This window comes from Xylaria bambusicola, assembly GCF_022495145.1.
Source record: "Xylaria bambusicola strain CBS 139988 unplaced genomic scaffold F5B22scaffold_79, whole genome shotgun sequence".
Lineage (NCBI taxonomy): Eukaryota > Fungi > Ascomycota > Sordariomycetes > Xylariales > Xylariaceae > Xylaria > Xylaria bambusicola.
Window position 1 is genome coordinate 76,461 of NW_025953632.1, and position 15,572 is coordinate 92,032.

General features: G+C 33.7%; 3 protein-coding genes across 3 annotated transcripts; all 3 read right to left on the bottom strand.

Annotated features, from left to right (window-relative positions):
• Window positions 1-6,040: 6,040 nt before the first annotated feature.
• F5B22DRAFT_538229 (Clr5 domain-containing protein) lies at window positions 6,041-7,457 on the bottom strand. The gene is made up of 2 exons (XM_047972804.1): window positions 6,952-7,457; window positions 6,041-6,894 (listed from the first exon to the last, which is right to left on the bottom strand). Exons 1-2 carry the CDS (start codon window positions 7,098-7,100, stop codon window positions 6,093-6,095), a joined length of 951 nt encoding a protein of 316 aa, XP_047825355.1. The 5' UTR covers window positions 7,101-7,457; the 3' UTR covers window positions 6,041-6,092.
• Window positions 7,458-10,784: 3,327 nt separating this feature from the next.
• Window positions 10,785-13,195, bottom strand: F5B22DRAFT_629012 (uncharacterized protein). Its single transcript, XM_047976451.1, has 3 exons — window positions 12,514-13,195; window positions 11,803-12,459; window positions 10,785-11,736 (listed from the first exon to the last, which is right to left on the bottom strand). The coding sequence occupies exons 1-3, from the start codon at window positions 12,725-12,727 to the stop codon at window positions 11,159-11,161; spliced, it is 1,449 nt and encodes a 482-aa protein (XP_047825356.1). The 5' UTR covers window positions 12,728-13,195; the 3' UTR covers window positions 10,785-11,158.
• A 1,251-nt stretch (window positions 13,196-14,446) lies between these two features.
• Window positions 14,447-15,344, bottom strand: F5B22DRAFT_538269 (uncharacterized protein). Its single transcript, XM_047972805.1, has 2 exons — window positions 14,769-15,344; window positions 14,447-14,708 (listed from the first exon to the last, which is right to left on the bottom strand). The coding sequence occupies exons 1-2, from the start codon at window positions 15,258-15,260 to the stop codon at window positions 14,655-14,657; spliced, it is 546 nt and encodes a 181-aa protein (XP_047825357.1). The 5' UTR covers window positions 15,261-15,344; the 3' UTR covers window positions 14,447-14,654.
• Window positions 15,345-15,572: the final 228 nt, after the last annotated feature.

Consider the following 15,572-nt stretch of genomic DNA (forward strand, 5'->3'; position numbering starts at 1 on the left):
TTATTAATCTTTATTAAAAAACGTAAAATAAAAGGTCCTATATTATTTAAAATCTATACCTTTAAAAAACTTAAAAAATAATAAATATATTTATAATATTAATATATTATATTTTCCGTTATATTATTTTTCTTATTAAGTATTATAATTAATAAGTAATTAAATTTATTAATAAATACCTATATATAATTATAATTATACCTATTTAAAAATATATCCTTCCTATTAATTATAATATAACATTAAATAGCTATAGGAATTAATAATAGGTATAATAATCTAAACATTTTATTTTAAGGGATTTTATTCCATTAATAATTATAATAATTATAAATATATATTTAAATATTTTATTTTAATAAAAGCTAATAATAATCCTATTTAATTATTTTAATATATTTATTTTACTTAAGGTAAGTAATAATTATTAAATAGTAAGCTTCCTTAATTAAAGCTATCCGGAAATAAACCTTTAAATTAAAGGTTTATTTTAAAACAATTAACTAATAATCTTTATATCCTAGACCTTATTTTTCGTTTTTTCGCTAAATTAAATCTACTAAATTAAAGCTATATAATATTACCGCCTCCTCTTCCATAATAATTATTAACCCTTTTAAAGCTTTAAATAAAATTAAAGCTATATTACATTTTTTAACTTTATAAGCTTTAACAGTTAACAAATCAACTATTTTATAAAATAGCATATCTATTATTACATTTTCTTAATTAAACTAATATTAAAAAGTAATATTAAAATTGGATAAAAAGTTTACCTATTTTATTTATTTTATAAAAAGAACTCTTTTAATAATAAAATATAATAGGGCTTAATAATTAATTATTATAAAGAACTTTATATTTAATAGCTTTAAATAATTATACTTTATAATTTAAATTATAGCTAATAATTCTTTATCCTATATAGGATAAGTTTATTTAATTAATAATATAATTTTTAAAAAATATCTTATAGGCTTTTAAGTATTATTTTTTTATTACTATTAAATAGCTCTATTAATAACATTTTAAAAGGCATCCATTTTAATTCTAATAGGTTAATTAAACTAAAAAAGGTTAATATTAATGCTTTATAAATTAACTTCTTTATTAATTTAAAAGCTTTATATTATTTATTACCTATTTTAAACAATATACCTTTTTTAAATAAATAATTTAAAGGTTTAATTATATTATTAATATAATATATAAATATCCGGATAAAGTTATATAGCTTTAAAAACGAATAAATAGTTTAAATATTAATTAGGTCTTTAAAATTTTAATTAATAATAGCATTTATCTTTTTAAGATTTATTTGGATACCTTATTTAGCTTTTAGAATTATACTTAAATAGTTTATAAAGGTTATATTAAAGCAGGATTTTTTTATATTTCCTTAAAGCTTAATATTATAAAAATAATATATTACTTCCTTATATTATTCCTAATATTCTTTTTTATTATTTATAAATATTAAAATATTATTAATATAAATATTAATAAAAAGGTTAAATAATTTATATAGTTAGGAATTAATAAAGTTTTACTATTAAGCAAAGCTAATCTTTAATTTAAAGGGTAGGACCAACTATTAAAATACTCCTTATTAGGTCCAGAATACTATTAAATATTAAAATTCTAAAGCTATCCTTAATTTATAAAAAGCTTTAATAATATTAAACTTAATATAACGTTTAACCTTTTAATTATTATATATAATACTATTTAGATTTAACGTTAAAATAATATAGTCTTTTAGATATTTATTTTTCTATTAATAATTAATATAAAACTATCTTTTAATAAAATTTAATTTAAAGGCAAAAAGGATAAAGGAAATATTTGCTTTTATATAAGGTTTAATAAAGCTATAAGCTAATAATTTATCCGTTATTTCTTTTTTTAATAATAGATATTAAATTAAAGTTTAATATTAAAGGGGGCTATTTAAGGGGTTATTAGTAATAATTTTAAGGACTATATTATATCCCGGTTATAATAGGGGTAATTTATTAGCTTTTACTTTTAAAAAAAACCCTTTTAAATAAGCTAACTTTTTAAAAATTAAATAATAAATTAGCTTAATATATTTAAGGTTTTTATTTTATAGGAAGGAAATATGCTTATTATTAAAGGTTTTTTAAATCTTTTTTAATATTGTTATAGATACCTTTAAGGCCACTTTAACAAATTTAATAAATATTAATTTATTTAAAAATACCCTTTTTTTTATTATTTCTATTTAAGGTTTAATTTAATCTTTTTAATAAATTATTAAATAATCTTTTTGTTTTAAAATTGTTTTATTTTTAAACTTTCCGGTTAAATGTTTTTTAAAAATATATAGCTGGTTATTTTAAGATAATATATTTCTTTTCCAAAATAGCATCCCTCCGGTTAATATCTTATTAAATAATAAGGTTAACTTATTGATTGCTAAAAAACTTTTATACAATCTTAATCATAGGTAAAAATAGGGTAAGGGGGAATAAATCTTTTAACTAATTTAATATTTAATAGGTATAGTTTAAAGTAACCTTATTTTTAATTAGCTACTTTAAACTAATTATAATGTTATATTTAATATTAATAATTTAAAAGGTTTAATCTTTAAACTTTCGTCCATTTATTTTTAAAGTAATAATAAAGTATTAATTAATTATATTAATAGGTTATCTTTAATAATTATTTAATTATTATAATTATTTTAAAGTAATTAACCTAGCTTTTAATTAATAGTTAATATAGTAAATTAATTTATAATTAATTATTAAATATATTTAAGCTTAAATATTATATAATATAATAGCTTTTATTTTAAAATTATTTATTTATATTTAAATAAAATATATAAATTAAATAATATTTTAACTACTTTTTATATAAATTAAGGATAGTTTATAAACTATTAAAGAATTTTTTAATAATTTAGCTAATTTTTTAACTTAGATTTAATAAAAAGGGAATTAATAGGCTTTTTTTTACTTTTTTTATTTTATACTTAAATTACATTTTTGCTCTTTTTAGGGTAATCTATAATGTAGTATCCTATTTTACTATAGCTAAAGTAAATATTATTCTTTTAATAAATCTTCTTTTTTTTCTTTAAAAGCTTTATCCCTTTAAGCTTTATTATAATATTCCCCTTATTTATATTCCTTTTATTATTAAAGTTATAATTAATAAATTTAATAGCTTATTTCTTCTTTTAATAATTATAATAATAATTATAATTATACATTACTTTTATTACCTTATTATAAAAATGTTTATATAATATTAATAGATTAATATTAACTTTAAATACTTTAATTTTAAAGTTAAAGTTAATATATTTTTATAAAAATTAAAATTATTTAAATTTAGGTAACTTTAACTTTAAAGCTAAGTTATTAAATTAAAAAATAAACTAATAAATATTAAAACCTAATTTAAAGTAAAACTTATTTAAGGTATTTTATACCCGGGTAATTTAATTTAAATTATAATAAGCTATCTTTAATATTTATACTATTTTAGTTAAATTATTATATAATTAAGTAATAAAATAAAAGTAAGTCTTAACTATTTTTTTAGTATCTTTCTTTAAAAGGGATATAATATAATATATTTAGCTTTTTTTAATATAGTATATTATTATATTTTCTTTAAATTTATTAGTTAGCTTTCCTAGTTAATTATTAAATAAATCTTTATTTTTAAAAAAGGTGCCCGGATTAACTCTATAAATTTTAGCCTTCTTTATATATTCCGGATTTAGGCCTATAAAGTTATCCATTAAGCTAATTATTTTAAAAATAGCCTATACAGCTATACCAATTAGCTTAAAGTCAATTTTGCCGAAAGCACTTTTAACTATACTTTCTTGTAACGCTGGGGTTAAACTACCTCTTTTTATTTAAGCTTAAAAAGCAGTAATTTATTTTTATAACTGTTAAATTAAAGCAGCTTAATTAATAATATTTATTTTATCTATTAATTAAAGTAGTTTTATTAATCTTTTGTTTAAATTAAGGTTTAATAGTAAAAGTATTATATCTTTTAATTTAAAATTTAAAAAGTTCTAAAAGCTATCTTTAAACTTAATATTAATTTCTTTTTCTTTAATAAAAAAGATAGGGTTTTAAATTAATTATTTATTACTTATAAGAACATTAAATATAATATATAATAATAATCGTTAAAATTGTTTTAAATTATTTATTTTAATTAAGGTTTTTTTAATTTTAAGGAATATAAAGTTTAATTTTATTAGTTAAATCTATTATAAAATTATACTTATTTATTATTAAATATAGAACATAATAATAAAGGGGGGGAAAGGTTTAATTTATAAATTGTAAACAATAACGATTAAATATAGGTAACATATTTATACAACGCTTATTAGCAAAAAGGAAAAGCTTAAAATAATATTATAATTAAAAGGGTTTAAAGTATAGCTATATTAATATTATAAATAAAGATTTTAAATTAAAGAAGAAAGGAAGGAAAGATAAAATTAAAATATAAACGTACGTAAAAATATATACGTATTAATGGCTATCGTAGGTCATATAACCTTATTAGTATAGGTCTCGCGTATTTTTATAATATCCCTTTACAATACGCATAATATTCTAGCACAGTATATATCTAATATATTTGTTACAATTATTAATAGGTTAATTATAAAGTATATTAAATTATACTTAAATTATTTACCTTTAATATTATTTAAATATAATCCTTTTATTTATATTAATATATTTTATCCTTTTTTAATAATTTAATTATATAGGTTTTTTTAATTTATTAAACCTTATTATATTTTAATATTATAAATCTTTTTATTATTTATTTCTTTAATTAAATAATTAAAAAAGCTTATAATTACCTTTTATAAGTACTTATAAATTTTTAACCTTTATTAATAAATTCTTTAATAGTTTATTAAATATAAATATTTAAACCTTAAATAAGGAAATCCTTTATATTTATAAGGCCTATTATTTTTATATAATTATAACTTTATTTAATTATTTAATCCTTTTTTAATAATTATAAAGATTTTAATACCTTTTTATTTTTTATTTATAAATTTATTATTAATTATTATAAAAAATATTTTATTATATTAAATAAAGCTTATTAATTTTTTATTTAACTATTTAATTAAAATAATATTTATAAATTATTAATATATTTAATTTAAAGCTATATATATTTTAATAATATTTAAAAAGTTTTTTATTATAAGTATTTTATTAATATTTAAAATTATTGAATTTAATATATTTAAATAAGCTTTATATTAACTTTTATATTAAACCTTTAATTTAATTTTATTTAAATAAGCTTTTTAAAATATTTATTAATATTATTATTAAATTATACTTTTAATAATAAATTTTATAAAAAAAATAAACCCTTTAATAGCTTTTATAAATATTTTTAAACTATATTTCCTATTATAGGAAAGTTAAAAAGAAGCTATATTTAAAATTAAAGGATTTATTATAATATATATTTAATTTTTAAAAGTTATATAATAATTAAATTTTATAATTTAATTTAAACCTTTTATTTAATAAATATAAAATATATTATTTAATATTTAAATAATTATAATTTTTTTAAAAGTTAATAATATTAAAGCTAAATATATATAAAGGTATTTTATAATTATATTATTTTTTATAAAAGGCTTTTATGCTTTAATAAAAGGGTAAACTTTTTTATTGCCCTTTAGGTTAATAATATTTTAAAGCTCTTTTTTAAATATAAGGAGCTTAAAATAAGTAATCTAATAATCCTAATCTTATTAATTATAAAGTTTAATATTTTTTTATATATATTTATTTATTTTATAATTAAATATAGTAATTTTAATAATAATAGTTTAAATAATTATTTAAAATAGTTTAAATAAAGTTTAACTAATTAAATTAAAGGATAAGCTTAAAAAGTACTTTTTAATTAATCCCTTTAAAGTTTATATAATAGTTTTAAATAAACTAGGCTTATAACTTTTAAACGTAGGTAAGCTTTAAGGCTCTTATAATATGTTTAAGGGATTAGTTTAAGGTAATATTAAGTGCTTTAACTAGCTAAATTCTATTTAAGAGGTAATTGAACGGTATGTTGAATATATATACGATTTTGAAACCCTTGTTGACCCGCTCCTTAACTCCACTAATGTCTGACAGTTGATGATACATATTGTCCGCATTCATAAATTTATTGTCGATCAGGTCCCGGAAGTAGTCTCCAAAGTTCAATACCATAGGATGCGGTCGAATATAGACCAAGCTTTTGACATAATACTGAAACGCGGCATTTATGCAATAGACCAGGTTACCTGGGCCAGCCTGCTTTATTTTTGAGAGCAGTGTGCTAAAAGGGTGAAATGGCCCAAGGACGATCTGGGACATGTTACAGACGAACCTGAAAAACAACTCTACAAGGCTAGAATCAAGCCCCGAAAGAGTCATAAGGGCTCTGACAGTAATATCAGGTAGAGAGAGGTCCTGTGAACTCAGCACAGTCTTGTACCGGTGGCAGCACATATCAACAATCTTGAAAGCTTGGTGATGACGACCGAGTGAGAACAAACACTTCACTATTCCCAAATAACCTGCCCACTCAGCAGTCACAGGCACCAGGACAACGGTGTTACCCTGTGTAGAGGGCATTCGGTCTCGAAACCTGACGGTGTTGAAATAAATACTCATGAAGCGAAAAGCGTCCTCAGGATTTTTATAGAAGTCTGGAGCTGCTAGTTTTGGTGTCATTTGAAGGCAGCGTGAATTTCCCATGGCGATAACAGAACCGCTCCTTGTAAAGACTTGTGCTGATCTTTTGTTCTTCACCAAATCCCATTTCTTGAAGCGCGTCTTGTACATCTTAAGACTAAAGATGACGTCAGGGATATGGTCTACAAGAACACAGTTTCGGTTTTAGACTCACGTGGCGTGAAAATTATACTCACGTGCCATAACTTCCATCACGTCTTCCAACCTCATCATTCGACGTAGATATAGCTCCGTGATGGTCTTACGGTGCTCAGCCCATGCCTCGGCCGGAGCCCAAGGAAATGACGAGCCAATTGGAGCCATCACGATTCAAGCAGCGTCGATTTTTCGGCTGTGCATTCTATGTGGAAAATGAAAGCTTGGAATGACAGGTTAAATGTATGATGCTTGCCAAGGTGGAGATTGGGACCCTGAGAATTTATTGCGGCAGACTCGCTGGAGGCAATGTGGCGACGTCAAGTAAGTGAGATCGCTTCAGACAGGACCGATCTCCGTTGGAATCATTTCCCAAGAGATGAATGTAGTAGCCATGACTTCCTATCGCTTTGACGGAGCTTGCAATATTGGTACCTCATCGATTGACAGGCAGCCTAATATGTGCTTTGCTACGTTGTGAGAAAGTCAGCATAGGAGCAATTGTGGCGGTGTGTTCGTGCAGAGTCTCACCTGCATGCCGTGTGTTATTTATCAACGTACACGTAAGCAGACTAGATCTGAGCGAGGCCGGGGAAATTCCCTTTCTGGGCACTGTACCAAGGATTACTTACTCACATTCATACTTAAACTGGTAGAATATGGGTCGCATTCCTGAGCTAAGGGGGTACCGCAGAGGGCTAATAATAACAACTATCTGAACTACCTAAGTAGGCATACCGCGATCCGCGATGGTAGGGATGCACGATGACTGTGGCTCCTAGATACTCAATGGCATTGTCCGCTGTTCTTATACACACAGACATCACCAACTTTTGTAGGCCGCATTGATAGAAAACACGCTAAGCTACGGGCATGCCCAACCCCTCGACACACCCGAGACATGTCGCCCGGTTATGAGAACGCTTAGAGAATTATGCCCGTCTGCCAGACAATTTCGAATTCATCTAGTCAGACAGTTTGTACACTAATTCACTCCGACTACAGAGACCAACCCGAGACAACAATGTATTCGCCGAGGTGGAAGTAGTTCATTGAAGATAACCTTTTTCACTGGAGCGAACATGTATCAGCAACTTCAGGTTCGCGCTAATGCATGTTCATATCTGCAGCTCTTACTCATCAGCATCGGTACGATCTTAATAGGGCTTTCCACAATAGGCCGAGTTCCCTTGACAGAAAATTGAGCATAACAGAATATTCGGAAAAAGAGACTTGGGGCAATGTAATACCAGAGGCATTCCAGTTTATTATCTAAAGCAAATGTCCCACATGTCTCAGCAAGATCATTCGCATTGAGAAACCTAGAATGGACTAGAAGACTAATTGGTGATAATATCTATGGTATTGATCTGTCACATACGAAATCAAGCTTGTTCTAGAAGGTGATTTATTATTTGATGTCTTAGAAGTTGTTCGAAACACAGCCATTGTTGCAAGACAATGGCAGTATTCTACTTAAGTATAAAGGGGGATAGAAGACCAACATGAACTGCAGCTTTACATAAGTTCTAGATAAACCCCCCAGCTAATACACAATGGGGCAAACTACGACGAAGTCAAAGCTACCGAAAACCCCATACAGGGTAAATGAATGGATAGAATGCGTGTGGCACAATGGAAGGGGGACTCTCTACATCAACTCAGCAGGGACGTTCGTCCAACACCTCTGTCGAAACAGAAATCTCTGTCAAATTACTGCAAGGCTCCCAGAAAAATTACTGTCTGATTACCTTGTTGACGGCCGCCACCAGATGAATCCACCTCTTAATCTAAGCACGCTAATCGTAGAGCATACAATAACCCAAGGACGTTGCACATGCTTTACGGTACTATCTCAGGGAAATATATTAGAAGAGTTTGAAAAGATGAAAAGGGCCTGTAAAATTCTCAAAATTGACTTGGAACAACTTTACGCTGAGGAGCAGTTTGTTCTACTATGTTGCATGGCGCTTCGTCTTCCGCTTCCTGGCCGTCTTTCATTGCTTCGAATAATGTCCCGACTGGAAGATTTTTAGCTGCAGTATAGAATGAGGGAATGAAAATTGAACGGATTGATAGGAGATGGAAATAAATTAGAGAAGGACAAAGAACAAGCGAAAATTGAATGGGGGCAACACCTACATGCTACACACAATCGATGAAATCAATATAAAATTTCTAAAATAAAGAATTATATATAATGAAAGTTTTGCATCTTTTCTGTAACCGCCTCCCTTTTATTGTTTTATCTAATATATTTCATTACTGCCCCCGGTGAAGAGGACTCAATGATAGTGATTCTAAGAAACTAGGCTCGATTCATGTTAATCTTAAAAGATTAACAACCTTTGGAGACGGAGATGTATGTTATAAGTATTCATAGAACCTTAGCAGTATTATGGGATGAAAAGAAGGAAATTAAATCCAGAAATACAATGAAGCATAAAGTCTATAACTGTAGTTTACAGGAAAAACTAGTTCATAATCCAATTTTCAGTCTCCTCAGTTCATAGTTAATCAAGACTGTATATAGAACTCACTTCCATGCTAGATTGATATGGACACTGCGAGAAATACTATATTGACCTGCGCGCGCACGCCGGAGTGGTTGTTGTATGCAATGTAAATCTTATTTAGGTCATGAGACGGGCCGACAGTCAGGCGAGTTCTTAAACCTCCTGTTCTTCCGAGACGTACGGTGATGGCGGTATTGACAAATACATCAACATACAGCAAGGCTCTGAAATGCTCGAGCGCCTATAATATATCATCAAGAACCCACTATCTCTCCTCGACAAATGATCTCCGAAGCGTGAAGATTCAATTTCACCTGATTCTAAGTCCGATGACGACGTCAAGTTGAGGGATTTGCAGCATCAATGATACAAAGCCCAGCTATGGCTTTCGATATTGGCATTCTGTCTCATGTGGTTTTGTCACAGTACAGTACTATATAGTGAGTACAGAGACGTCAAGCCCTCGACTTGATAACTCGTCGTTACCTTTTGGTAGCGCAATGGCATAGTACTGCACTCCTTATGTCGTTCCGTGACAGGTTTTAATCCCCGTGATATTTTGTCTCACGAGTGCAAGATGGTGGGTGCCGACCCCGTCGGTTATATATATATATATATAACAAAGCAAGCCAACGCAGTACATAGTAGCAAGCTGCTACGCCCACCAACCAAACAAGTAGACTTAGTCCTCACAACGCTTTCAACACATTTTGAAGCAACTCGACTTTTCTGACGAACTTAATGCTTTACAAACTTTCTAGCAGCTTATTTGCATATCAAGTTCTCATTAGAGGCTTCGTGTCAGGGGTAATAGTGCCATAGACCCTAGGGGTGGCTATATTAGACCTGCTGGCCATATAAAGGGGAGTTAGGACCCCCCTGGACAGTTGAGAGGTTCAGGAATCAATAATTGTTGAGCCCTATATCATACCCTTCTGCCTAACTACTTGACCGTGACTTACCTTTTATTCACTCTGGGACCCAACCACCTGACACTTCGTAAACAGGGGATTATCTACGTAGACACCTACTAGCTCCTTATCGTCATGATAAATCATCAACGGCTGTCACGATGAATTTTCAATCTGCTACAGTATTCATGATACAAATTAATTATGAAATGAGTTGATTAGCCAGCTGGCTAACTGACAAAGTCTTGTTGTCTTAAGTGCCTTACCTACCTAGGGAGGGGAAAAGGAAAGGGAAGAGGGAAGTGAGCTTTGCTATCGAAGAAACCCGTGCAGAAAACCAAGATGAAGGCAGCAACCCCAAGAGATATCGTGAGCACTTCATCTTGTAGGGGAATAAAAGCAGGATTGTACTGATAAATGAATGTGTCAACTTTGGTCTACCCGGAGGCTACTGTACATAATGTCCCATAAACGCCCCCAACGATAATTACTCGGCAGTCTCGATGAATAAACGCCCGGTGCAAGCTTCTGCCCATATAGAAGTATTCTCCCCACGGCATGACGTGATCCAGCTATGACAACTCTTCGGAGATATAGCTCTAACAGGGCAGTGGAAAAATACATGTATCAGCGGTATTCCATGTCAGTGCAATTCCACTACCAAAAAGTCTAGATATTGCTACTTGATGAGTTTCCCATGATGAGTCCAGGACGATGGGATATTCAATGATCCTTCCAAAATAAATTGAGTCCACCCGCTCTGTTAACTAAGAGCAGTCCGGAAATTGATGTTTTCGCATTAATCCACTTCGACAACCTGTTCTCCCAAGCCATTTCGGCCTCGAGGGCTGCTGCGTCGAGGTTCATCTTCCTCATCAATTGCTTTGGCGCTTGCTGGGGTAAACTGGCGAGTACGTTTGATGCCCTTATCAGAGCCACTACCGATGCGGATTTCAGTTGCCAGGTTAGGGTCATTGTTTCCTGGGGTGAATAAAACACCTGAATTTGTTAAGTCGTTTCCAAATTCCGCCCCAGAGACTGATCTTTGAGAATAGGCACCGGAGAATGTGCTTTGGCTTGGCGGTGAGTTGCTATTGCTGCTGGTATCACCACTCGTTTTACCTAGTTGACTGTAAACTGACTGTGACACTTTACGCATGTCAATGTGATCTAGATTTGCTGTCTCTTCTAGTGTGAACTCGTTATGCAGTCGGTTTTCTTTTCGCGATTTGATTTCAGGAGCTGGGATGGCAATGTTTGACCCCTGAACTGGAAGTGGATGTGGCTGGTTCAACAGCGAATGAGTGAGAGACGTTGCCAGCTCAGATGAGAAATTGGTAGTACTTGTGGTAAAGAAATCAGTAGAAGGTGGAGTGTCTGGTAAGTATTAGCACGAGCACCGAGCCGACTGAATCTGGAGGCTGGTGGGCGGTACGAACTTACTGCCCGGGGTCCCCATCTTGTCGATATCGATGCCAAGCTCACTAACAAAACTTGGGTCAAGCAGAGCCGTCGGCGTGTTTGCCGGTGCTTTGGGCGCAATGTTGCTGTTATGGTGGTCATCAAGATTTGCAACCGCGAAATTCATTGGCTGGAAATCAGACATCGGCGGAGCACCAGTAGAATTGGAGGAGTTGTAGTCTGGCATGCTGGTGTCGGATGTTGAGATTTTGCTATGGGTGTTGGCTCTGCGGTTTGAGGATTTACTCTTTCCCATATCAGCTGCTTGGGTGTGCCCAACAACGCCAAGGTTATCAGGCCAATCGAAGAATGAAGAGAGATCGGCCTTGTTAGCGTTGAAGGGATCCATGAATCCGACCTGCTGGCCGTTCACACCACGTTGTACCAGGTTCTGGGTATTAGGCATGCTTCCAGTGAAGGTGTTGGCATTCATTTGAGATGAATTCGCACATGCCGAGTTGAGACCGTTAGAGCTTCCTGTGCCTTTTATGAAACTAGCAGATCGCCGACGTGGAGAGTGAATATGTGCCTCCGGACCATCATCGTGCTGGTGTGAAGGGACAGGCATGGTTGGATTGAAAGGCCCACGACGCCACATTGCTGGGTTCGGCCAGGCAATACCGGAGCTCTCCAAGATGTCTGTCGCCATTAGTTTCTTGAGACCAGTACGAGATGGAAATGACCAAGTCTTACCAAGCGGTGCATGCTGGAAAGAGAACGCCACAACGTTCTTGACTCGTTCGATAGGCACTGTCAACGAATCCCGAGGGAACCCCTCGCTGATGACAATTTTGATACGTCCGACTTCGTCGGCTGGGCTCCAGTAACTCTGCCGGAGCAATTCGCTACGAAATTGAGGGAACTTAAGAACTTCGAGATCACCGTTCTTGGTGAACTCTGAGGGCATAGTCAGCACATATGTCTATGCAAGACAACTGATTTGATTGGTCATACCAAAGCTATGATTGATGAGTTGAGGCCACGGACCAGCACGGTTGAATGACGATGTCCTAATTGGGACAGCAGCCAGTCAGATACTATCTACCTTCTATATGCGAGATAATTAGATTTAAGAGACTTACGCAATCAATCGGCCATCAACCAGCACCCGAGCCTCGAACTTGACTAATTCTGTATGTTTGCTGTAGTTGCGGGTGAACTGACTGACATCTGGCGTCTTCCAAGAATGGAGAGATATGTTGAAGGGAGTTCCAGGGGGAAGGCCCGGCATGAAGCAGGTCATAGTCGGCAGGCCGTAAGAGCCATTGGTATAGGCAAACTCTATAGGAGCGAGCTTGTCAGCAGGTCACAGTGGTTGTTGGTGGCCATTACTGGTCAGCTTGTAACAGAGAGTAGTAATAGACATGCCTGAGTCGTGGACAACGTGACAGTTTGTCTTGAATTCCTTCATGGGGACCTTGGAGTCCTTGGGGAACAGGAGCACATCCCACTCTTCGAACCGCATTGTTGCGCAGGATATGGCGGAGGATTGAAAGATGAAGTTGGTTAAGTATTTCGGCCAAGAAGAACTCGAAAGAGCGGGAGACGATTGTCAATGAAATGGCATAACAAGCAAGGCGGTGGAATGAGAGCAAATGAATACCTCGCAGAGACCCTCTTACGGGCGAGGTATTGTCAACCGAGCGTGTCGGTGGACGAGTCGATACTGGATGCAGAAGGGGATTGGGATTGGGAAGAAGATAAGATGGAGGCCGAGAGGAGAATTCGGAAGCACGCCCTGTCCGTTTTGCCGACCAGATATGACAGCAGGATGTGGTTGCAGTTCCGAGGGCAGGCGGGAGGGGAGGGAGAGAGGCAGGCTGTAGGCAGGTGGAGGAGGCACTTTATAAATATTAAGCTGGGAAGTTGCGGGCAATGGCAACAACCACCAAGTAAGTACCTACCTGGCCTGTCTACATACATGTCCATAACGGTATGTACGAGGTAGGTAGTGATCCACCAAAGCAGCCTCGCGACTGCCGTGCCGCCATGAGTAATTGCCATGATATGTGATCTATGTATATACTTGATGATGGTTATTGCAGTCTTACACATACTCAAAGCGAGGTAGGCAGAAATCAACTGATTTACAAACTCGATATTCCGAATCCTAGGCGGCGTACGACAATTTCATCGAGGCAGCGGTAATAAAACGAGAACCGAATAGACACCGGAGCCAGGCCACGGTCGCTCGGCAGATAACAAGAAGGGTACTGGCTTGGAAACAAAACTGCGAATTGTACGTGACAAAAATACATGTATTTAGCAAGGACTACTACGCGAAATAATCATAGGTATGATAGGTGAGGCTGTTCAAGACAGCACATCCTCGCACACAACTAGGTAGAATGTTAGTTAGCTCTTCTATGCTTGGGTGGACAATGCTATAGGTGATTTGAGAACGAACAAAATGTGGCATTAAGCGTGGGGCACGTAGAGTTATGGCTGGCTAGACTAGGATCAATTACGCCAACACTTCATATGCGAAGGCATTGGGACCTTGATCTATAAATATGCACCATGATGCATACATTCCAATCAACAATCTGGCAACAGCCAACGTCAATTCAGTGTGAAGACGTCGAGGTTCTTGATATTGCCAGATTTGCATCTGACTAAGAACCCCGTACAAAAAATTACGGATGAGAAGACAAACACAGATAAAACTAAGTAGGAGGCGTCAATATATTCGAATATAAGGGATGTAGTTGGTATCTCGCGAGACCCAAGACGGTGGTTCTGATCCATCTACAATCGGGGCGGAACATCCTCCTTTCTTAGACGTGTTTATGCGCATTTTTATTTATATTTTCTCTGATATTTGTACAAACGACTTATTCTGTAGCTTCCTCAGATTGGAATGGCTCCGGGTCCCCGGGGGCTCTGGCCTGTAATCCCAATGTTAGTGACATGCTTGAAAGTGCAGATTCTTAGGACGATTGACGCACTCTAAAAGCACCAGAGCCTCCAAGCTCTCGCTCTAGACCACCCTCGAACTCTCGCGGAAATGCTGGCTTGTCGGGGTATAATCTGCCAACCACCCAGCACACTCCCATAACCGTCGCGATGAACATGCCGAGCTGTGCAAATGCCATTTTGGAGCTGACCCAGGTGTACTCGTATGGGCTAAATACTCCTAGAATATCGTGGTCCTCATGGACAGGCTCGCCAAAGTTCCTGCGCTCTTGCTTATCCCACCAACCCCCGTGGGGATCGCGAAACTGACGCTTGACTCGCGGAGGATTAACGAAACCTCCATTCATGCCCGGGTCTTCGGCATCGGTAAAATTGGGCTCGGCGGGATATTTCTCTTCGACGGTTTTCTTTCCGGTCCATTCATCGGGGAAGAAGGTTCGCTGCTGAATGACGGGCAGGCGTCGCGATGCGGTCATGGGAGCTGTGCGCAGGACCGAAGCCCTGGCAACTCGTTGATAGAGCATCTGAGATGGGAAGACAGTGTTAGCGGATGGAAAGTCGCAGGAGGAGCTGTGCCAAGGCCAATTGCGACGTACCGTGGGCTAGATTGTCAACAATGGCCTGCAAGGTGATGAGGTCGAAGTCGTAATGATGGTCGTTGTTGCTTGGACGGAGTCGAGTGAATCGAGTTACTTACAGCTCTAAATGAAAGCAAGATGATTGGACGGAGTGGGGAAAATTCAGATTGACAGATGAAGCTTTATGTAAGCCAGGGAGTAAGTACCCGGACATGTACATAGTACATGGTAGGTACGGTATGTCATTGTTCCAATACC